We start from the raw sequence: 23951 nt of genomic DNA on the forward strand, positions 1-23951 counted from the left end.
ATAAATAAGTGTTATTGATTATTCAGTCCATGATCTTAAAACTATCCACACACCCTTAACAGTTGCAATCTGAGATTTTTTTAATTTCTAATGAAAATAAACAGTAAGAAGTATTTGGATTTGGAGTAGGGAAAGTTGGTAATTAATTTTAACTCAATTTAAATGTATAAAAACCAAAAATGTCTAGGACACAACGGGTTAATATACTAACTCAATGCCTCCGCAGTTGCAGTTTGCCGTGCACAAAGTACATAACTAACATGAGAAGAGATAGCAGTAATCTTGACTGCCTGACTTGTGGTAGAACAGAGAGATAACTGCTTCCTGATTCTACACACACAGTATAGTTTATGTTTCTAGTCTCCGCCCTGCTCTCTTCTCAGCAGAACAGCGTGACTAGTGGGAAGGAAACAATTTATAACCAGGGGAGGGCTGGCAAGTTTTAGCCCAGCCTGCCCCTGTATATAACTTCAGCTGCTAAACAGCAAGAAGCTAAGAAGTGAAGAAGACAATAAGGGAAAGACCTGGTTAATAAGAGAGAAAGGACAACCAAGGAAGCTAAAATATGTATTTCCTCCCCGATTTTTCTAAGGAAACATGGGTTCTGCTAATCCTGCTGCTGGCATTTTTCACTTAGTAAGTGCATCTCAGGGTCTATAATCTATCCATTATTGTACATTTCTGTCTTTTGTATTGTGTAACATTTTATATATATATATATATATATATATATATATATATATATATATATATATATATATATGTGTGTATTTTTCTTTAGAGATTATACACATTCAAATCTAGTACAGTGAAACAAGTAGCAGCTCAAATATAAATGTACAGGGCAGTTGTTCGCCTGAATTTGTAAAGAATGGGACAATGATGACAGTCTGTTGATTTTGCTGTGTGTTGTGGTAGGTACTGGGTTCATTTAAGGCGATGCCTGCACTGAAACGAGCTAAATTCATAGGAGTGGCAGACATTTGTTCTTCTTTACAGAGACAACAACCTCTCTATGCAAACTGGGCAGTAAGCAAGTATTTCTGTAGCTTCTATTATTCTTACCACAGCAATGGGTCTATGCATCAAGCACATTTTCTACTTAAAAGATGCGGAAACGTTTCCGCATCCTTTAAGTATGTTTGCTATGCATTACATGCCTAACGGAGATTTCTGCAACATCTCCTCCGTTTAGGCTAACATTGTGCAGCATCGTAGTCCCCATAGATTACTATGGGGACTGTGATGTTCTGCAATGCATCAAACTTTGATAAGCTTCGCATTGCGTTACCTGTCATTTCCTATGGGATTCTGCTGAAGCCTCTTTGGCTTCACAGAATCGGATACAGTGAAAGTCCTCCTGTCAAAAAGTGTTCGCATTAGAGGGGTAGCCCCGGTGTAGTGCATCTTAGCAGTACATAAATATTTATCACTGCGGTGCATGTTTATCAGCACCGCATCTTATGATGCATAGACCCCATACTGTGTTTCTGCTTCCCTAGCAGTACAGAGGGAACGGAAACTTACTACAGAACTACTTTCCCTGATCTTTTCTAATACCTCATACAGGTTGGCATTAAATTACTTGCATTGTACTCATGTATACAATGCAAGTACAATGCGTGTAAACGGGTCTGACAATAGACCACATTGAGCAGGTTGTCACATTACTGGGAATACTTCTCTAACAATAAAGAGCCAAACATTTACTAGAAGGCTTGCTCTGTACAAATACAGTCTGTGGATTTGTGGATTCATTAATTGATTCATTGATGTCAGATCATCTCAAATTATTGTAATTTTAGATTTTTGAACTTTATCAGATCCAGTCAGAACATTGTCCTAAAAATGTGGGAGGGGCTTTAACTGTCTGTAACTGAGTTTTAGAGGTCACTGCAACTAAATTAGAGATGGTCACTGAGCCCCGTGTTTTGGTTTTGATTTTGGATCTGGATTACCTTCGTGTTTTGATTTTGGTTTTGGCAAAACTGCTCTTGCATGTTTTGGTTTTGTTTGGTTTTGTTTTGCAATTTTTGACAAAAATTGAATTTTTTTGGTCTAAAATAACCTAATTTAGTGCTCCACCTGTTTCTTGGATAAGTGAGCCAATAGAAATGCCCAAAGCATCTTTTCTGTTTGGCTCTAGTGTACACCCAAACCTTAAGAAAAATACAGTTTAATCCCTGGTAGGCCGTCCTTAATTCTAACACTTGCCTGCAAATTATACAGACAAGCCTGGTTGTCTTCCTCTCTATCTTTGACTATTGGCAATGTAGCCATCGTCTTTGGGTGTATATTACACCCTACACTTATAGTTAAATAGAAAAAAAGCCAGCCTGCATAGACTGTACGTTAAAAATAGAAATGGACAAAGGCAGTTTGGTTTCTGTTTATATAGGCCCCCTCCACTTGTAGTTAAATAGAAAAAAACCAGCCTGCATAGACTGTACAATAAAATAGAAATGGACAAAGGCAGTTTGGTGTCTGTCTGTATATTACACCCTCCAGTTGTAGTTAAATAGAAAAAAATCAGCCTGCATATACTGTACAATAAAATAGAAATGGACAAAGGCAGTTTGGTGTCTGTCTGTATATTACACCCTCCAGTTGTAGTTAAATAGAAAAAAATCAGCCTGCATAGACTGTACAATAAAATAGAAATGGACAAAGGCAGTTTGGTGTCTGTCTGTATATTACACCCTCCAGTTGTAGTTAAATAGAAAAAATCAGCCTGCATAGACTGTACAATAAAAATAGAAATGGACAAAGGCAGTTTGGTTTCTGTCTGTATCAGACCCCCCCCCTCCACTTTTAGATAAATAGAAAAAAATCAGCCTGCACAGACTGTACGTTAAATAGAAATGGACAAAGGAAGTTTGGTGTCTGTCTGTATATTACACCCTCCACTTGTAGTTACATAGAAAAAATCAGCCTGCATAGACTGTACGTTAAATAGAAATGGACAAAGACTGTTTGGTGTCTGTCTGTATATTATACCCTCCACTTGTAGTTAAATAGAAAAAATCAGCCTGCATAGACTGTACGTTAAATAGAAATGGACAAAGGCAGTTTGGTGTCAGTCTGTGTTAGCCCTCCCCCCTCCACTTGTAGTTAAATAGAAAAAAATCAGCCTGCATAGACTGTACGTTAAAAAGAAATGGACAAAGGCAGTTTGGTTTCGGTAAAGGCCTTCCTCATGGAAGATGTAGTTTATTTTGATGAATATCATCTTTTCCACATTTTTCGGAAGTAACCTCCTACGTCGATCACTGACAAGGTTCTCGGCTGTGCTGAATACTCTTTCAGAGTACACTCTGGAGGGTGGGCAGCTTAGGTATTGCAAAGCAATTTTGTACATGGGTTTCCAAATGGCTTGCTTTTCCTCCCAGTAAGGAAAGGGACTGTCTGACATTTCCATATCAATTACCTCTTGAAAATAATCCTCCACCATCCTTTGCATGTTAATACTCGGATTGGATGGTCAAGGTCACACCTTTTTTTAAAAAATCTTTCAAACCAGCCCAGATGTTAAACTGTTGTGGTCTGCCCTCTGCGTCATCCCTGTTTATCTTTTGAAAGTTTAATTTTTTCCGAGCAGCAGCTGCTTGAGAAACTGAAGGAGGAGACGTCGTCAAGCCAAGGCCCAGTTCAGCGGACAACTTGCTGACCAATAGCTCCTTGCAAAGGTTCACATCTCGCTCATTTTGAAGCAAAGAATCATTTAAACCTTGGATCAAGCACAGTCGCCAAAACGTAGTGATCCGAGTTCAAGATTTTAATTACTTTAGAAACATTGCGAAGCAAATTAAGTACTTGATCTACAAGGCCAACATACTTTGTGGAATTGCTTTCTTTCATCTCCTCCTTCAGTTTCTCAAGCTGCTTTTCCAATAGTCGAATTAAGGGAATGACTTGGCTCAAGCTAGCATAGTCTGCACTCACTTCACATGTCACAACTTCAAATGGTTTCAGCACCTTGCACAGCACAGAAAGGATTCCCCACTGTGCAAGAGTGAAATACACCCCCCCTCCTTTCCCAATGTTATGCTTGTGCAATACGCTTCGATGGCTTTGCGCTGTTCCTCCATCCTCTGAAGTATGTACAGGGTGGAATTCCACCTTGTTAACACCTCTTGCTTAAGTTGGTGGCAGGGCAAGTTAAATTGTTCTTGGAGCTGCTGCAATCTCCTACATGTTGTGGCAGAATGCCGGAAATGTCCCGAAATTTTACGGGCCACCGAAAGCATCTCCTGCACCTCATGGTTATTTCTTAGGAAGCTCTGCACCACCAAGTTTATTGTGTGAGCAAAACAGGGAATGTGCTGGAAATCACCCAGCTGTAATGCTCTCACTATATTTTTGGCGTTATCAGAAATGACATATCCTGGTGAGAGTCCAAGTGGTATAAGCCGTGTATCAATCACATATATAACAAATTTTAAGCTGTATGCCTGTTAGTGAAGCCGGTGATACAAAGAGTGGCCTGCCTGTGACAAATGTTACGTAGTTGTGTACATGCTGCTGCTGTTCCTGCTGGTGAAGGCAAATGACCAACCCAGTGGGCTGTCACAGTCATATAGTCTTTGGTTTGCCCACTTCCACTTGTCTACATATCTGTGGTTAAGTGTACAGTGGGCAGAATGGCATTTTTGAGCGCAATTACTACATATTTACAAACTTTTTGGTATAGTTGCGGAATAGCTTTACGGGAAAAATGGTTTTGCGATGGAATTTTGTAACGTGGACACAGAACCTCAATTAACTGTGAAAAACCAGCTGCGTTTATTGTGGATATTGGACACAGATCTAACACTAGTATAGTAGCCATGGCGTCTGTGATTCGCTTGGCCACTGGGTGTCATATTTGCTTCCTCTAGCAAATGATTGTTTCACAGTTAATTGTTGTAATGTAGTACTGCTCTTTTTCTTGGCCTTCTTATGGGAGGAAGATTCACCCCCAACAGCAGCAGCAGTCGGACTAACGCTTAAATATTCTTCAGAGGAATCAACTATAGTGCAAGAGTCATCCAGCCTTACTAAGTGGGATGCAGGGCTAACTCCGAGCGCTACTGAGGATATTGATGAGGACGGTGTTGTGGGTGTAGATTGCAGCCGTTGGGATATAGGTGACAGAGGGGTCCTAGCTGATGATGGAGTGCTTGTTATTTATTTGCCATGACTTTCAGCTTTTCCCAAAACCTTGCCATGAACTCTTGTCAAATGATGTAACATGGATGAGGTTACAGGATGGTTAAGGTCCCTCCCTCGTCTGACTGTGGCTTGACATACACTACAAATAGCTATACAACTGTTGTCAGGAATGGGGTAGAAATCATTCCACACATAAAAAGTGGATTTTTTTTGTTTTATGCCCAGGCATGACAATGGCCTTTTTCTTGTCACGTGCCAGAACTGCTGCCACTGGTGCAGGACTTACACAAGCAACCTCATCCTCATCAACATCCTCATAAGCGCCCTCGTCAGCTACACAAATCTCCCCCTCATCCTCTTCCAATTCCAAAGTGGCATTCTCAAATGGTGTACACTCGGGCTGTTCAGGCACACATCAGCAGAAATGCTGAAAGGGCCCTTATTTATGGGTACACTATCAGAATGCTCACGATTACACATACCACTGGTGGATGGACTCTCCACAGGGATTGGTGTCATTTCTGATTCTGAGCATATATTTTCCTCTAATGTCTTACTGTTTTCTTGCAGCTCGGATTTCACGCGTAATAGTAGTTGTGCTTTTGGACTCCAAATTACTTGGTCTTGCTTGGTCACGAGTGACTGTACAAGAAGAAGGCTCAGTAACATTTTTCGATCTGGCACTAATAGACAAAGGCGAAGGCCTCATTCTTTCTTTGCCACTGCATGTGTAGAATGGCATGTTGGCAATTTTTAACTTTTCATCAGTTACAGTTCTTTTTCACTTCAACACGGTAAAATTTTTGTTTGGGTGTGTTTTTTTCACTGACTTAAAAAGACTATGTACTTTTACATAGGCTTTACCAGATGACGTACAGGGAAGACTACCATCAGGACTGGTGCCAGCACCTGCTTGCTGATCCTGCTCATATGTGGACTGCTTTGAATCCATTTTAATGAGACCCAAACACTTGTAGTGCAAATTCAGAAATATATAGTGCTGCTAGATAATACTTTCAACACCAGAAAATTTGTTTTTTCACACAGGGGAATATGGGAGACCCCAAAACACTTGTAGTGCAAAATATGAAATATATAGTGCTGCTAGATAATACTTTCAGCACCAAAAAAAATTGTTTTTTTCACACAGGGGAATATAGGACACCCCAAAACACTTGTAGTGCAAATTCAGAAATATATAGTGCTGCTAAATATTACTTTCAACACCAGAAAAAATAGTTTTTTCAGACATGGGAATATGGGACACCCCAAAACACTTGTAGTGCAAAATATGAAATATATAGTGCTGCTAGATAATACTTTCAGCACCAAAAAAATTGTTTTTTCACACAGGGGAATATAGGACACCCCAAAACACTTGTAGTGCAAATTCAGAAATATATAGTGCTGCTAGATATTACTTTCAAAACCAGAAAAATAGTTTTTTCAGACAGGGGAATATGGGACACCCCAAAACACTTGTAGTGCAAAATATGAAATATATAATGCTGCTAGATAATACCTTCAACACCAGAAAAAATGTTTTTTCACACAGGGGAATACGGGACACCCCCAAACACTTATAGTGCAAATTCAGAAATATATACTGCTGGTATATATTTTTTTCAGCAACAGAAAATGGCTTTTTTTTTAGAAGTGGGGAATATCTGACACCCTAAAGACTTGTAGGGCAAATTCAGAAATATATACTGCTGGTATCTAATAATTTCAGTACGAGAAAATAGATTAATTGGAACTGGGCAATATGTCACACCCCAAGCAATTGTAGTGCAAATTCCAAAATATATACTGCTGGTATATTTCGATTTCTGCAGGCAGAAAATAGTTCCTGGAGGAGGAAATATGACACCCCAAACAGTTCGTAATGTTTGCAAAAATGCCTCCTCTATCCACCTCTCTTCCTGATCTAAGAAGTGCTATAACAAGTGATATAACAAGTGCTATAACAAGTGCTAGAAGAATTGCTAGAAGAATTGCTCTCTCCCTGCTCTAATGCTGCCTGCGACCTAACCCTTCGCTCTCCCTCTGTCAAATGGCGCTGGATTGCTGTGGAGGCGGCTATTTATGGATTTCAAACATCACAAGAACCGAGCTCCGACATCCAACGACGTCACGATGACGTTTTGCCTCGATTTCGAATCCGAATTGGCGCCTGCTCTGCTCGGTACTCGGATACCTGAAGTTCCGGCGGGTTTGGGTCTCGGGAACCAAGCCTGCCCATCTCTAATTTAAATGCGGCAAGCACACAAGCACGAACAACAGAACAAGTGGTGTTCTAAAAAAATGCAAAGCAATGTAACGCAACCCAAGTAAAAAGATAAATGGGCATGGTAATTGTAAAAAGAATGGTTTCTAGTGACAAACTCATTTATTTTTGACCTGAGTTTATCAGTCGGTAGTACACAACCGATATGCAGGATCATGGTGGTATCATATTCTAAAGGCATGCAGCCCCATTTCCTTGTCTTGGCAGTAATAGCAGATGCTGAGGTCTGTAAGCTGAGTGGGAGTCCTCAAGGATACATACACAAAGGTGCTTGCTAGCTGCTTGTTGCTCACCATGCCTGCCTGCCTGAATGGACTCTTAATTAGCTCTCATGTGTAAAATGTCTTCAGCACCAGTAGAAAATGTTTGTGTAGATACTGGACTTCTAGTAAGTAAAATAATCCTGTTGTACACTGTTCCCTTCCAGTCCCTATTCTATTTTCTAAATTTACCATACCTCTTTTCTATATGTAACATTTTACTTGGACTTGTTTCATAGCTAAATAGTTAGAAAGGTCAAAAAATGACATATGTCCATCAAGTGCAACCTTTCATAAATTTAAATTTTGTTGATCCAGAGAAAGGCAAATCAAACCACCTCTGTAACAGTTGACAATTTAGCCTCACAGGGAAAAAATCCTTCCTAACCCAGAAAAATGTAATTAGTGTTATTATACAAATGCCATTTCTAATGAGAAATATATCCAATTAATTCTGCTGGGATATATTTGCTAATAACTACAAACATTTATATTTATTTTAACGCAACAAATTGTAGTGATAGCTTCCCTTTTACAGCCACTATTATTAGGTAAAATAATGTCACCTATATTTTCTGTTAATTATGAAACAGTGATCTGTAATTAAAATACATTTATAGCATCACATACATCTCTCAATGAGTTTCTGCTTTTTCCCCAGCTATGCCGTGGTACCTTACAGAGTATTTATAAAATATGGAATACCTGGTCCTAAGCCTCTGCCATTTATTGGGACTTTTCTGGAAAACAGAAATGTGAGTATAAAGAAACTTCATCAGATTGCTTTGTAATGTTATTCTAATAACCAGCTATAATGTATGATTTGTTTATATTATAAGCGTTATCATTACCATTATTATTAATGATAAGTATTTGTAAAGCAACAACATATGCTGTAGTACTAATGATAAAATCATTAAATAATCAATCTTACAATACTACAGTAAACGTATGTCGACTTCCCTTTTTGGTTCTCTGCGCTCTTTATAGCTTACGCGCAAGTTTAGTTATACAGCGGGCAGGATTAGTGGTGGAACCAGCGGACAGTGAGCTGATCCGTGCTCATTTTTATTTATATAACTTGTTATTGAATTCAGCTTTATCAATTAAGGGCAATAGACTGTCATGCAAAATTTATTACACTGTTCCTCTTTACAGAAGAGGTTGCAGAAAACAATACTGTGCAATTAAGATGTTACCTTTACCCAGGATATGTTTCCTAGCAATCAGAGTATGTCACACTTCCTGTAGATATAACAAAGTATACAGTATAATGTGTAGTGATAGAACAAACATACAGAGCCCTTAATTAATCAGTGTTTCTCCCTTCATTGAAAGGCAGCAATATCTGTATGCAGTCAACTAAATAGTAAACATACTGTACCTAGCGCAAATATTCATCAAGCAGATGAAGAATGATTAACCTGAAAAGAACACAACATACACACCCAGTTTAAATAGCAGCCTCTGGGACTGGGTGGATAAGAGACTATGCTGGGAGATGCTAATGTAAACATACAGAACATTCCAATTATCTATGAAGCCAGGACAGGTTTACTATATGAGGAAGACCAACTGCAGAAAAAGCAGATTATTGCTTATAAAGTACATTTCTTTATGTGTTTTTGAATTATTAAGCGTTAAACATAATTTTATTCTCCATATACAAAAATGTCATGGATTCACATTCTAGATATAAAAATGTTTACATCCTAACACATAGCCCATAAGTGGGATGTAGCAGTAGACATATGGTCATGGAATGGTGAACTACTTCATATCTGTAACATGATGTTTGTAAATATATATTTTTTTCAATTAATTGTTTTCATTTGACAAGCACAGTGCTATACTTCTTTCATATTATTTCATTTGATATCATGTGTGAGGTTATAGCAAATGATGAAACAGAAATAGAAAATAAATTAAGGATTTGATTTTACAAACAGGATTAGAGTTCCTGCAAGAATAGCAATAGAGTTCCTGCAAGATGTTTAGGATGGGTTAAAATATTCTTGGTTCTTACAATAGAATACAGTACTTAGCAACCAATATCATCTGTCAATGAGTAGTTAGATCAGGGAAAGTTTCTGCAGATTTCTTTGAATGCAACTGAGAGTTGATACAATAGTTCATGTAAGAAAAACATAAACTATAAATTGAAACAGAACGATTTTTGGCCAGACCAGAACACATTCCTCTATAAATTCTAGACTTCATAATATCCCACCCACCGCTTCTATATCCCTATAGTTATATTAACTGGCTCCAAAAGGTGTCTGTCTTTTTAGTATCAGACAGAGCTGTGTATTACTGTGAGTTTTAGCATTTGGTGGTATTTGTGAGGTTTTATAGTGTCTTGGAAGTTTGTAGCATATAGTACAGTATACACCTCCTAACATAACAATAGAGTGAGCATAAAAGTCAGTACACCTACTATTTGGTATTGTTATATATTAAATACTGTATATCATTAAGCAAAATAATATTCCTACAATTATATTACTAAATAAAACTTGCTTAGTATATTATATGTCCGATCTCTTTGTTTACTTTTTCTTTGAAGGGTGGTCCACATTTAAAGAATGTCTCCCTTAATATAATGTACCCTTCCCCTGTGTAGAAAAAGGAATGAGTTTCTGGAGGCTGGATTGTAGCTCATTTTCTCTTAATACTGATGCAGCTCACAACAGATTATTACTGTCACGTCCCCTTTGGTTTAGCTCTATGGTTATCTATTGAATGGATTAAGTCCTTCAGCTTTGTAGGTTGCAGTCATCTGGCTTCCCAATCTCTCATCACCCTGATGCAGAAAGCTGCGTTTTAGGTGGGACCTAGCCGCAAAGTGTCTCGCGACCATTCCAGGAGACATTTCACGGAGGAGATTTTGACAGAAATCCTCGTTAATTTTTCCTGCACCTCTATGGGGTGCGAGGAAAAATGAGCTGAGATTTATACCGTAGTATAGCGAAAAATACGCAGCTGCGATGTTCTGAGGAACGTCTCGGCTAATTGAAATACCCCCTTAGTGACAGTATTTTAGTACCAGAATTGTAGTTCCCTTGTTAACAGAAATGCTCCATAGAAACTTGTGTATTCACACATAGGGGACATGACCAGAGATGTACCAGAAAACATAACTGCTATGCCATGCCTTGCTATTTGGGGGTATATTTACTAAACTGCAGGTTTGAAAAAGTGGAGATGTTGCCTATAGCAACCTAACAGGTTCCGGTTATCATTTATTTAGTACACTCTACAAAATGACAGTTAAAATCTGATTGGTTGCTATAGGCAACATCTCCACTTTTTCAAACCCGCAGTTTACTAAAAATACCCATTGATCTCTTTCCTACATAACCTTAAATCATTGTCCAGGCTGAGAGAAGTTGCATATACTTACATATAGTTGTAAAATCCATCAGTTACATTTTTCATCCTCAAAACGGCTAGTTCATCCACAGCAAGGCAGAAAAACCATAAAGCATAGTCTAGTTTACCTTATTAGGGAACAGTTTCCTGACAATTCCCTGGATCAGAGTTGCTGCAGTTGTCTTAATGGAAGCGTGAGCGTTTACATTTTTGAGTTTACTATACACTATTTTTATTACAATTTATATAACTGCACTGTCACAAGTCCAGCTATTTTAAAGTGAATTGTGATATACTGACAATAACAATATTATGTTTTGCACACTTAATAAGGGTGACAGGTAAAAGAAATCAATTTTTTGTTTTTATGATCTCCTGAAGCTCTCTGAAAATATACAGTATATACCAGGGCCGGACTGGGACTAAAAATCAGCCTTGACATTTCAAGTACACAGGCCCAACTCAGTACCAGCATGAAAGAAAATGTGCGCCGCCGCGCAGCGGCGGTGCTGAAAAGGGTGTGGCCACATTGTGTTGTGGGTGTGGCCAACATGGGGCATTGATACATACATTATATTAAAACATTACATTTATCATGCCCTCCCAGCCACATCACGCCATCCCCATCCCACTGGGAATGCTTCTGGTGCTGCTGACATCCATAAGGGTGGGAACTTCCTGTAGAGTGAGCAGGGAAGCTCAATGTCTCACGAGATTACCAGATCTTGTGATACTTAGAGATCCTCGGCTTTCTCTGCAGTCTGTGTCCTGTCCGGGAACTGAGAGCAGCTATCAGTTCCCTTCCCCTAACCTGGATTAAGGCTCAGGGGACCCGGGGTATTTAAGACAGCAGGGCCCCTATTATGTAACATGGTTATCATTTTAGACAAATACATAGGCAATACTGTGTGCACTAATGTTAGAAGCACACAGCTCTGCCTTCACAAGCAGTACGTTGTGAAGCAGGACATACCTCCCAACTGTCCTTGCAGTCAAACCAAATCCTGACTAAGTGAGACAGTCACCCAAATTCAGGACTGCCCCACCAGATTCAGGACAGTTGGCAGACTTACCTGTCTTGGTCACTTTCACCACTTGTAGCAGCTGGTTTCTTTAGCTCAGTTCTTTCTTGTCTTGATCCTGGAATATTGGATGCCCAATTCTGAAAAAAATGGGGTACATGAGATTTAGAAAACTCCAACCAGCCCAGGTGTTAAAACAATAGCACTTACGTTTTATAATTAGGCCTCCCTCCAGTCCCCAATAATAATATTCACATTTAATAAGTAGACCTATTTCCCTCCAACCAGCCCCAACATTAAATTAACAGTATACCAATTTACTCAAAACATATTTCCCTCCCTGCAGACAGTCCCAGCAATAAATTAAATAGCATTAAAGTTTAATAAATATAGCCATATTCCACAACCATCCCCAGCAATAAATAATTCATATTCACATTTAATAAATAGCCCTCCTCCCCAAAATCAGCCCCATATTCAATTGATAGCCCTAAACCACCCCAGCATGAAATTAAAGGTTTCTTCACCTCACCTTAAATAATTAGCCCCCATCTACACTCCACCATTAAATAGCCTACCTCCCACCTCCATTCCCTCACATATTATATTAAAATACTGCACGCACACACCACCACACACACTATATACATGGCCCCACACACACACACACTATATACATGGCCACACACACACACTATATACATGCCCCCCCCCCCCCCACACACACACACACTATATACATGGCCCCACACACACACACTATATACATGGCCCCACACACACACACACACACTATATACATGGCCCCCCACACACACACACACTATATACATGGCCCCCCTACACACACACACTATATACATGGCCCCACACACACTATATACATGGCCCCACACACACTATATACATGGCCCCACACACACACACTTTATATACATGGCCCCACACACACTATATATACATGGCCCCACACACTATATATACATGGCCCCACACACACACACTCACACACACACACACACACACACACACTATATATGCACATGGCCCCACACAAACACACTATATATACACATGGCCCCACACACACACACACTATATATACACATGGCCCCACACACACACACACTATATATACACATGGCCCCACACACACACTATATATACACATGGCCCCACACACACTATATATATATATATATATATATATATGGCCCCACACATATAGTATATATACATGGCCCCACACACACACACTATATATATATATATATATATAGCCCCACACATATACTATATATACACATGGCCCCACACATATACTATATATACATGGCCCCACACACACTATATATATATATATATATATATATATATATATATATATATATATTGCCCCACACATATACTATATATACACATGGCCCCACACATATACTATATATACATGCAGGGCCGGTGCTAGGGTCCTTGGCGCCCTAGGCACTTTGTCAAAATCAGCACCCCCGCCGCAGGAACACTTTGAAAATCGGCGTCCCCCCCGCCGCAAAAATTGGCAAGCCGCAGGAACACTTTGAAAATCAGCACCCGGCACACTGTCACTCCTCCCTCCCCCCCCTCCCCACGTCTTTCCTTACCTTGCCTGCATAAAGCTGCTCCTCTCTGCTCCGTCTTCTCCCCTCCACTCGTTGACACTGTCGGGCTGTGATGATGATGTCACGCTCGACAGTCAGTGAGTGGAGGGGAGGAGACGGAGCAGAAAGGCGGCAATGTTAATCAATAGCCTCTTCCCCCCCTCCCCTTGTATTTATCTGAACGCTGTGCGGCGGCCGTGAAAGGTATGGTCAGCGGTCGCCGCACAGTTTTAAAGTAATTTTCATTCTGTGGCGCCCTCCAGAGCCCGGCGCCCTAGGCAACTGCCTAACCTTGCCTAATGGGAGCGCCGGGCCTGTATACATGGCCCCACACATATGCTATATATACATGGCCCCACACACATACTATATATACATGGCCCCACACACACTATATATATATATATATATATATATATATATATATATATATTGCCCCACACATATACTATATATACACATGGCCCCACACATATACTATATATACATGGCACACACATATACTAATATACAGTATGAAACTCAATACATAAAATATTACTACAATATTTTTGGCACACACTTACCTTGTAAGCGCGCTGCTCGGCGGACAGTTTCAATGTGATGTTCGGGCAGTAATCACATGGGACGGGCACCACGTGACAGGTGCCGTCCCATGTGATTACTGGCCGGATATCACATTGAAACTGTCCGCCGAGCAGCGCGCAGTGAGCTGCGCTGCTTGGTCGGGAATCCTGCCTCGCTGGATCGGCCCAACTAGCCATCGGCCCTTCTGGCATTTGCCAGAAGTGCCTGATGGCCAGTCCGGCCCTGGTATATACGTATGCATATAACAGCAAGTAATATTAATAATTTAAAGTAAACTGTGAATAGATAATGCTCTTACTTGGGATGTGTGTGTTTTACCTGTTATTGATACAATAAACCTTTTTCCTCAGGGTGTCTCTGAATTTGACTTGGAATGTTTCAAAAAATATGGAAAAATTTGGGGGTAAGTTTATTTTTATGATTAATGTTTTATTTTCAAATAATTTTATACATAATATTTAATATTTAAGTGTTGATATCAAAGGTAAAGAGTAATATGTTATAAAGAAATGAATCTCCAATGTTCCCTGTTCAAACGCAAAGTTAAGTTATCTCCCACATTCTAATATCCTGGGGTATATTTACTAAACTGCGGGTTTGGAAAAGTGGAGATGTTGCCTATAGCGACCAATCAGATTCTAGCTGTCATTATTTAGTGCATTCTAAAGTGTCGTTTTGCATCTGTGGCGGGGCCAAAATGATGTGGGAGAATGGCTTGCTCTCCTGTGAGTGCGGTAGACCTACCCAGAATTCGAGAGTCTCCCGGACATTTCATTATAAAATGGTGCTCCCAGGGGTGCCGCGGCGCTGTCACTGGGGTGCCACGCGCTAGCCATAGAAAAAAGGAAAGAACACAGAAACTTACCAATCCGCAGGGCGCCGGGACCCAGCAGCCTCCTCTCTCCCGCAGCTGTCACTGAATATCGACGTCAGTGACAGCTGCGGGAGAGAGGTGGATGCTGGGTCCCGGCGCCCGGCGGATTGGTAAGTTTCTGTGTTCTTTCTTTTTTTTCTATGGCTGGCGCGCGGCAGAGGAGTGAGAGGGAGTGTGACAGCGGGCAGAGGAGTGTGACAGCGGGGCAGAGGAGTGTGACAGCGGCCAGAGGAGTGTGACAGCGGCCAGAGGAGTGTGACAACGGGGCAGAGGAGTGTGACAGCGGGGCAGAGGAGTGAGAGGGATCGTGACAGCGGGCAGAGGAGTGTGACAGTGGGGCAGAGGAGTGTGACAGTGGGGCAGAGGAGGGTGACAGCTGGGCAGAGGAGGGTGACAGCTGGGCAGAGGAGGGTGAGAGCGGGGTAGAGTAGGGGGACAGCGGGGCAGAGGAGGGGCACAGCGTGAGAGGGACAGTGGAGGAGGACAGCGTGTGAGAGGGCAGAGGAGGGGGACAGCGTGACAGAGGGCAGAGGAGGACAGCGTGAGAGAGGGCAGAGGAGGAGGACAGCGTGACAGAGGGCAGAGGAGGGGGACAGAGGGCAGAGGAGGGGGACAGCATGACAGAGGGCAGAGGAGGGGGACAGCGTGACAGAGGGCAGAGGAGGGGACAGCATGACAGATGGCAGAGGAGGGGACAGCGTGACAGAGAGCAGAGGAGGGGGACAGCGTGACAGAGGGCAGAGGAGGGGGACAGCATGACAGAGGGCAGAGGATGGGACAGCATGACAGAGGGCAGAGGAGGGGACAGCATGACAGAGGGCAGAGGAGGGGGACAGCGTGACAGAGGGCAGAGGAGGGGACAGCGTGACAGAGCAGAGGAGGGGGACAGCGTGACAGAGTGCAGAGGAGGGGGACAGTGTGAGAGAGGGCAGAGGAGGGGGGACATCGTGAGAGAGGGCAGAGGAGGGGGGACATCGTGAGAGAGGGCAGAGGAGGGGGGACAGCGTGAGAGAGGGCAGTGTGAGAGAGGGCAGTGTGTCTGGATGCAGAGGGGGCAGTGTGTCTGGATGCAGAGGGGACAGAGTGCCTGAGGGCAGAGTGTCTGGATGCAGAGGGGGCATTTTTGCATACAACTAAATAAGTATTTCTGTCCTGACCTAAATACTTATTACAATTTTTTGACCCAACTACTTCTAAAACAGGACTGCTCAATAATTATTTTGGAGGGGTGCCTTGAAAAAATTTGGAGACTCTAAGGGTGCCGCGAACTGCAAAAGTTTGGGAACCACTGGTCCAAATGAAATAGTAAATTAAGTAATGTGAACAACAGCTATAAAATCATATAATGTACCTGCAATGCTAATGAATTAAGTACTGTTAGCTGGGAGGGGGCAATACTCAAACAGCCAATTATAAGCAGCGAGACAGTGCTGCTCTTCATTGTGTATAGTCGCACCAGCCCCCCAGCATATGAAAGAGATTTGCCTCCTAATATATGGGAATGTATTTGCTGGCAGAATGTTATCCATCTTGTGCTAGCTATAAGCAAGCTACAATTCAAACAACCATAAATCATGATGGGTGGATGTGAGTTTAGTAATGGAATTGAGCCAGCTTGAGGGTGTTTTTTACATGCAGGATTGTTTTGCCTTTTGTTTTGGCTTTAACATTATCATCATCGTCAACATTTATTTATTTAGCGCCAGCAAATTTCGTAGTGCTTTAAAATTGGGAACAGACATTAATAAAACAATACTGGGTAATACATACATACAGACAGAGAGGTAAGAGAACCCTGCTCACAAGCTTACAATAACATGAAAAGCTCCTTCTTCCCTTAAATCCCACTGATCACTTGGATGAGTGCTTTGTTTTCATGCTTCGTTGTCATTGTGCAATAAAGAATTGGTTTGGTCCTAATCTTTTTTGACCCCAGATGAATGTGTAACAGCAGTGATTTGATTCAAATACAGACAAACCACTATTCTTATGCTTGACATATATAAATATGTCCTTGACATTTTTGTCTTTTGAGTTGTTGGTATGTATTTTTTAGGCTGCAACACAGCTCTTTAGGATGTGAAATATATATTTGTTGAGATCCTATAAATCTACGGTAATGGAATTTAGCGATGGTATTCATGTCTTTCATTTGGTTGCACAGAGTGATTGTGTACAGATATTAATGCAGGGTATTGTTTGCTGAGATTTTAATTTACTCTGCACATCCATTACCAGTTAATGTCAATATAAGATTAGGGTTTGGCATTCAGAAAAGCTATGTTGGCGTTACAAATTGTCTGAAAATGCTGGATTGCAATGTTACACTGGAATGTCCTAATTGTATCTATATTGATGGTAGTATGGATTTTTATGTCTTCAACGCATGGTCTTAAGTCTTAAACAAATAATTGGATCCAGTGAAGTGGTATTTGTAGGGAAGCGATAATACTGAAGACAAGTTTAGTATATTGAAATGTCATGGATCAGTTGATTGCTACCATGCCGGTAGCTCAACAAAGACTACAGTGCCCTCTCTTTATGTGATGTGTAAGACCATGGATTGATGTTATGGCCTATATATTTACATTTTAAGCTTTCTACATTTTGTGTCCATGTGCACATGTTATAGTACTCATTTTTTTTATTCATTTTTTTCTTAAAGGTTACTGGGTTTCTGAACCTACCTGAGACTGAGTGCAGTGGTCCGGTTATCCGGTGTTTCATGTAGCGTCTCAGTCTTCCGCCGTGGCTGAGTGCGATGGTCCGGTTATCCGGTGTTTCATGTAGCATCTCAGTCGTCTTCCGCCGTGGCTGAGTGCGATGGTCCGGTTCTTGGAGATCCATATTGCGTCTCAGCCACTATTTAAGCCTGTTTGGGCTTTGGCAAATTATTTGGTACCATTGACCATGATTTATAGATTTCATTATTAATTTCTATATTTGCTATCCTAAGTTTTAATCATGGATCTTGTGGTAAATTGTTTAGTTTTATAAATTTGACACTGTCCATTTAACTATAATCTGAAATTATGTTTTCTTTGCATACATTTAGTACATACTTGCCAACTCTCCCGGATTGTCCGGGAGACTCCCGCATTTTGCAAGAGTCTCCCGGACGAGTGTGGCAATCTCCCTGATAGGAAGGGGTAAAAATTTAGTTTAAACGCCGCGATTCACCCGGAATCGCGGCGTTTAGCCCCGCCCCCACTGTAAAATGACGCGATTTGCGTCATTCCGTCACGGGGGCGGGGCCAAAATGACGCGATTTCGCAGCCCCGCCCCCTGCACGCCCACGTCCCAGCCGGCATCTCCCGGAAAAGGAAAAAAAAATGTTGGCAAGTATGATTTAGTATGTTATTAATGTATTCAGGAACTGGGTATATACTATAATGACTATAGGTATAGGAAGAGAAGTAATCTCAAAGGATGTTTTGTTTCTATTTAAAGTGTGCCCATCACCTACACTTAGAGGAACTAACCATTTTGTTAGCTGAACAAGTATTAATCACGATGCAGCTTATCTTTTCATTAGGAACCAGTGATATTGTTGAGGCACAAGTCTGTGTGTAGGTGAAGAGTGCACTTCACAAATCAGTTCACTGCTGTATAGACATCACTCAAGGCCATGACTGAATCTGAAATGTCCGTACTGAGAACGCAGATTATGAATTGTACATTAGTATATTCCTTTGGATTGCCTTAGTGTTTAGTGTATTTTATTTTCTATTTGTTATGTTTAATAAAAGCAGTTAGTTTTTGCTTTGACTTAGGTCACATGTTCCTCATTGGCAGCGTTCTTTTGTAAGGGTTTTTATTTTATTTTTCAGGTTCTACGATGGCAGACAGCCAGTTCTTGCCATTATGGATCCAGTAATCATTAAATCCATTCTAGTTAAAGAATGCTACAGCACATTCACAAACAGAAGGGTAAGTGATAGTCCCTCAATCCAATCCCAGTTTTTTCCAACGACTGTGGTCATTAACAATGGTGTTTAGATGTTGGATGTTTTATAATGAAAGTTTTATGTTATTTAAGTCAACACCTCTAACTTAATTACATTGATATCTATACATTTTAAATCTGCTTTTGTCCAAAAAGAGTTTTATATGCCTGGATTCACATTAACACAATGCTGATTTGTTCTTTCTGGCTTTATTAGAATTTTGGTCTAAACGGACCCCTAAACTCTGCAGTGTCAATTGCGGAGGATGACCAGTGGAAGAGGATACGAACAGTGCTGTCACCTACATTCACCAGTGGTAAACTAAAGCAGGTAAAGTATATAAACTGTATATGCAACAGAGCACACTTTTTCTGTTGGTTATAAATAAGGACTAAAACGTAAAAAGACCCTAGACTTGGGAGGGAGGCTGATGTTGATCTATAAGTCATAGGTTGCCTACTTCTGTCCTAGCTAGACATAATATAATACAATTAGGCCTGCTATATGAGTGCAAATTCATTCACATAGCACAGCAGAGATGTTCTACAACTAATGGAGGTGTCTTGCTATTATTCAAAATGTCTTATTAAATAGCTTGGTATAAAATAACATCCATAGATGTTGTTTTATTTATGAAGGGATGCACAGTCTCCATTCTGTTGGTGGCATTTGGTGAACATGTTTTTTTCAGAATAATAATTTTCACTCTGTATAAAGTAAGACTATCATATATGAATCAGGAATTCTAGTTGTGCTTCTTAAATGTGCTATGGGACTGGGGAACACTTAATAAACAAACTTTGTCATTCTTACAGATGTTCCCAATAATACTAAATTACGGACAACTTTTAGTGAAGAATGTTTTGAAGAAAGTGGGTAACAAAGAGTTTATAAACATGAAGGAGTAAGTATGTGGTCTATAAGCGTTTGACCTAGTTGAGAATGCAGCCAAACTAAATGGAAAATAAATATGAACTTTTTCACAGGTGTGGATACAGTACTACGTAGGTTAATAAAAATAGTATATTTAATTGAAGTGTTTTTGTTTGTGTTCTCTTGTGAAGACAGATATAAATAAAAGCCTATGTGCTGTGATATTGGGATAATGTATCCCATACTGTATTTGATACGCATATAATATATGTCTGAGTATTTCTATTACAATATAAGGCACTAGGACGCAGGTCAAGTACTTTTTACAGGCCATGAATCTCTGCTATGACTTCCAATATTGTAATAATTTGGTGGGCATGGTGCCTCATAATACTCAAGTTTTCCTAATGAACTTCGAAGTGAAGATATCAGAAGTCACCAATTATAAACTATCACTGTAAACTGATATTATTTACAGGAGTTAATATATTTATTTCTATCACTTGTGTCCTATCAAGATTATATACAGTTCTAACAAACAGGAAACTATATGCTGTAATTATACAACTGACACAGTCGATAGCAGCCCATGGGGGAGCAGTTTGTGTACACACTGATAGATTAATAACTGAGCTACTGCTTCAAATACCACATTGGATTATGTTTTTTTGGAGGGGGGGCAGTTAGAGTGCAATGTAAGCAAGTGGCATTTCCTAGGAACTTTGGTTTGACTGAGTGTTTTTGTATAACATCACACCTACAGACCCATTTTGCTGGATGGATAGGAAGGACCTTGGGAAGTCACAGCGATATACTAGTTTTGGTAACTTCAGTTTATTTACAGCTATTTTACCATGTTGTCTTCCCAGCACCTTTGGAAGCTACAGTATGGACATTGTTCTCAGCACATCATTCAGTGTGAATGTGGATTCACTGAACAATCCCAACGATCCATTTGTAACTAATGGAAAAAAGCTTTTCACCTTCTCCTTTTTAAACCCTCTGTTCTTAACAACACGTAAGTTATTCAATTATCTACTCAACTCTATATTCAATGTTTACAATTTAACGGTCTATCAGGTTATCTTGAATCGTCTAACTATTGAATTATATATTTTTCTTGCAGTCCTGTGTCCGTTCCTTATTCCTCTCCTGGGGAAACTGAATTTCTGTTTTCTTCCTGTGAGTGTTCTCAAATTTTTCCAGGATGCCATAGAACGCATTAAGAAAAGCAGGCAGAAAGGAATACACACAGTAAGTGAAGGTTTAATGTGGAATAATTTGAGATGAACAGATCTAGTGGTGAAACTAGGGCCCCAGTGCCTCAATTCCCTCCAACAATTTGACAAAATGACACAATACAAAAGCTTGGGCTGAAGTTAGACAGACTGGGCCTGATTCATGTTCGGATGTAGGCCCATTTACGTATCGCATAATGTGTGAAATAGCGCATTATCAGAAACGGACCTTATGCCAGTGAACACAATTTCATACAATTCATGACTGAACTCATGACACGACTGCCTACGACTCGAGTGGCTGAACGGGGGAGGGAAGAGTCGTACTAACATAGGAAATGTACAGTAAGAGTGGTCTGATGTAGATGTGGCTGATTCAAAACCTGGGTTTGAATCAGCTTGGTTTCAGCTTAATCATTTGCACCTGCTGCAGGGTTGGTGTAAATGGCGACTGATAGTGATGACTGACACGGCATAGTCTTTGATTTAAAAGGTACACATATGCCTGCTACTAGATAGCACAAAACGTGTATGCAAGTAAGATGAACCATAAAAACCCATTGTATGTACAGTACTCATTGAAAGCATCTTTATGTATTTAATGTAAAACAAAATTTGTGTTCAGACTTGAATCAGGACAACTCTCTCTTATACTAAACAAAATATATAGAACTTGACAACCTATGTCCTACATTTTTCCAGCACAAACGACAACAATGGAGATTAATATATAGTATCCGTTGTGTCCATGCCATCTAATGGTAGCATAATTAGGGATTCTAAACTTGATGATTACCTCTAACGCTATCTAACCTTAAGTATGCACAAATCCAGTAAATGATTCCAGCATCTGTACTTTCACACCAGTAGTGGTACCATAGTTAGGGTTTTGCCGGCAAAGGGAAGGATTTTTTTAATTTGCTGTTAGTGTTAGAGGGTAACACCAGTATAAAATAAGTATGTGTTCCCTTTATTATCTAAAAAATAAATTAAAAATCTCTGTAGATCCTCATGGTATACTAAAAAGTATGAATATACCATGAGGGTCTACGGAGATTTGTAATTAATTATAGATAACACAGCACCTATATAAAATAAGTAGGGAACACCTACTTATTTTACACTGGTTTCTGCTTAATATGTACATTTTAAATTATTTTGTTGTACTATGGTCAGCTTGCCTAGCAATGATACAATAACATTCAGAGTGTAGATAAAACATTAATAAAATGTGGCTTCCGCGGTGGAGAGGAAAGAAAATGTTTAAAAAGTCATAAAAGGAAAAAAAGACAAACATAAGGGTAGTCTCACATTTAAGAGGTTGCATAACACAAAAATCAAAATCAGCAAAGCTAATGTTTGGGTCTGTTGATTACATTTTAATTTAACATGGTATATTGCGTGTATATAATTGTAAATGAATATATTATATATATTCATGTCTACTGCAAATATATGTTAATTCTAGGACCGGGTAGATTTCCTACAACTTATGGTGGATTCTCAAGCCAAAGACAACAATGCACCATCGGGGGAGGAGAGTCATGACTATAAAGGTATATAGTGTGATTTATACAGTCTGCAAACAGCAAGATAGATATTCAAACTAATGTAGACTCAGGCAAAAGTGTGTATGTGAAAGAAAATCACAGTACAACAGAGGTTCACCTCTGTAAGCTATTTTATACAAGCTACTGAGAAAGAGACTGTCAGTGCAGGATAATGGAAGAGCCTTACAGCCTGATCTCAGTATTAATACTAGGCTCAGACTGGCCATTGAATCTAACAGGGTATCCACATGTATTCCGAAAGATAACATCTAGAAAACTTATGTCTATACTGTTGGTTACTATGTCATTTGAGAATAAAATGTATAGATAAAAATATGATGCCAAGAAACACTGCTTCACCACTAATCATGTGACTAGTGGTGACGGAAACTTCAGTCTGGCATGGAGATCGCCAGTCCAAAATATTGACCAAAATAGTAAAAATCTGAGGTAAAATTATTATATCATGTACACAGGAATATTACATGTTTTAATTCAATGAAAATGTTATACAGATTTCTATTAGTAATATAGGTGACTGTATTCTTATATATGCCTCTCTTATGACTACTATAGTATGACATCTCTGTGCTCTTTTGAGGCTTACAACAATTTGCTTCTTTACATTCTACTAAAATGTATTGTAACCTTTGTATATTTATTAATGGCTGTTGACTATTTGTATTTGATTTATTTACATTTTGCAGACTACATGTTACATGTAGCGCTGCTCTGTGAGCTAGACTTTGAGGGATTTATCTTGCTTTGGGGACCTGTTTGCCTGTGAACCTCCTTTCGTTTTCACTAAAGGGTGTTCATATTTATTCACTTTGTAAGTCCATATACACGTTATACCCAAAGAAAACAATGCGTCTAGAACATGTAGTATTCCTATGTAAATGATAATATAATTATTTTGGGGGCAAGCTGTCCCCTCTTCTTACATAAAATGTATGCATGTCATAATACATTATTTTTAATCCTCTATTTTGGACACACAGGACAATCGCTTATATCTGTAGCAGTCCAAGTGAAAATAATGTCAGTTTTTCCGATGTCTTAAATATTAAGCTGCTTTTTAATTCATTTGCTTATACTCTTTATATTTATATACTTATTGAGATGCCTCTACAATATACCTTATTATATATATTC

At 39.8% G+C, this 23951-nt stretch overlaps 1 protein-coding gene across 2 annotated transcripts in view; it reads left to right on the plus strand.

Annotated features, from left to right (window-relative positions):
* The first annotated feature begins 454 nt into the window (after positions 1-454).
* The window catches only part of LOC142139527 (cytochrome P450 3A12-like), a 28487-nt gene continuing 4990 nt past the window's right edge, over positions 455-23951 (plus strand). The window contains exons 1-9 of one of the 2 annotated variants that reach the window (XM_075197214.1): positions 455-636; positions 8360-8453; positions 14665-14717; positions 19019-19118; positions 19352-19465; positions 19951-20039; positions 20878-21026; positions 21135-21262; positions 22715-22802. In XM_075197214.1, coding sequence (XP_075053315.1) covers positions 566-636; positions 8360-8453; positions 14665-14717; positions 19019-19118; positions 19352-19465; positions 19951-20039; positions 20878-21026; positions 21135-21262; positions 22715-22802 — 886 coding nt within the window. In that variant the 5' untranslated portion in view covers positions 455-565. Of the gene's footprint in view, positions 637-8359; positions 8454-14664; positions 14718-17897; positions 18087-19018; positions 19119-19351; positions 19466-19950; positions 20040-20877; positions 21027-21134; positions 21263-22714; positions 22803-23951 lie in introns of those variants that run through there. The other variant, XM_075197221.1, reaches the window with a different exon arrangement.

The sequence above is a fragment of the Mixophyes fleayi genome, chromosome 1 (assembly GCF_038048845.1).
Source record: "Mixophyes fleayi isolate aMixFle1 chromosome 1, aMixFle1.hap1, whole genome shotgun sequence".
NCBI classification, from domain to species: Eukaryota; Metazoa; Chordata; class Amphibia; order Anura; family Limnodynastidae; genus Mixophyes; species Mixophyes fleayi.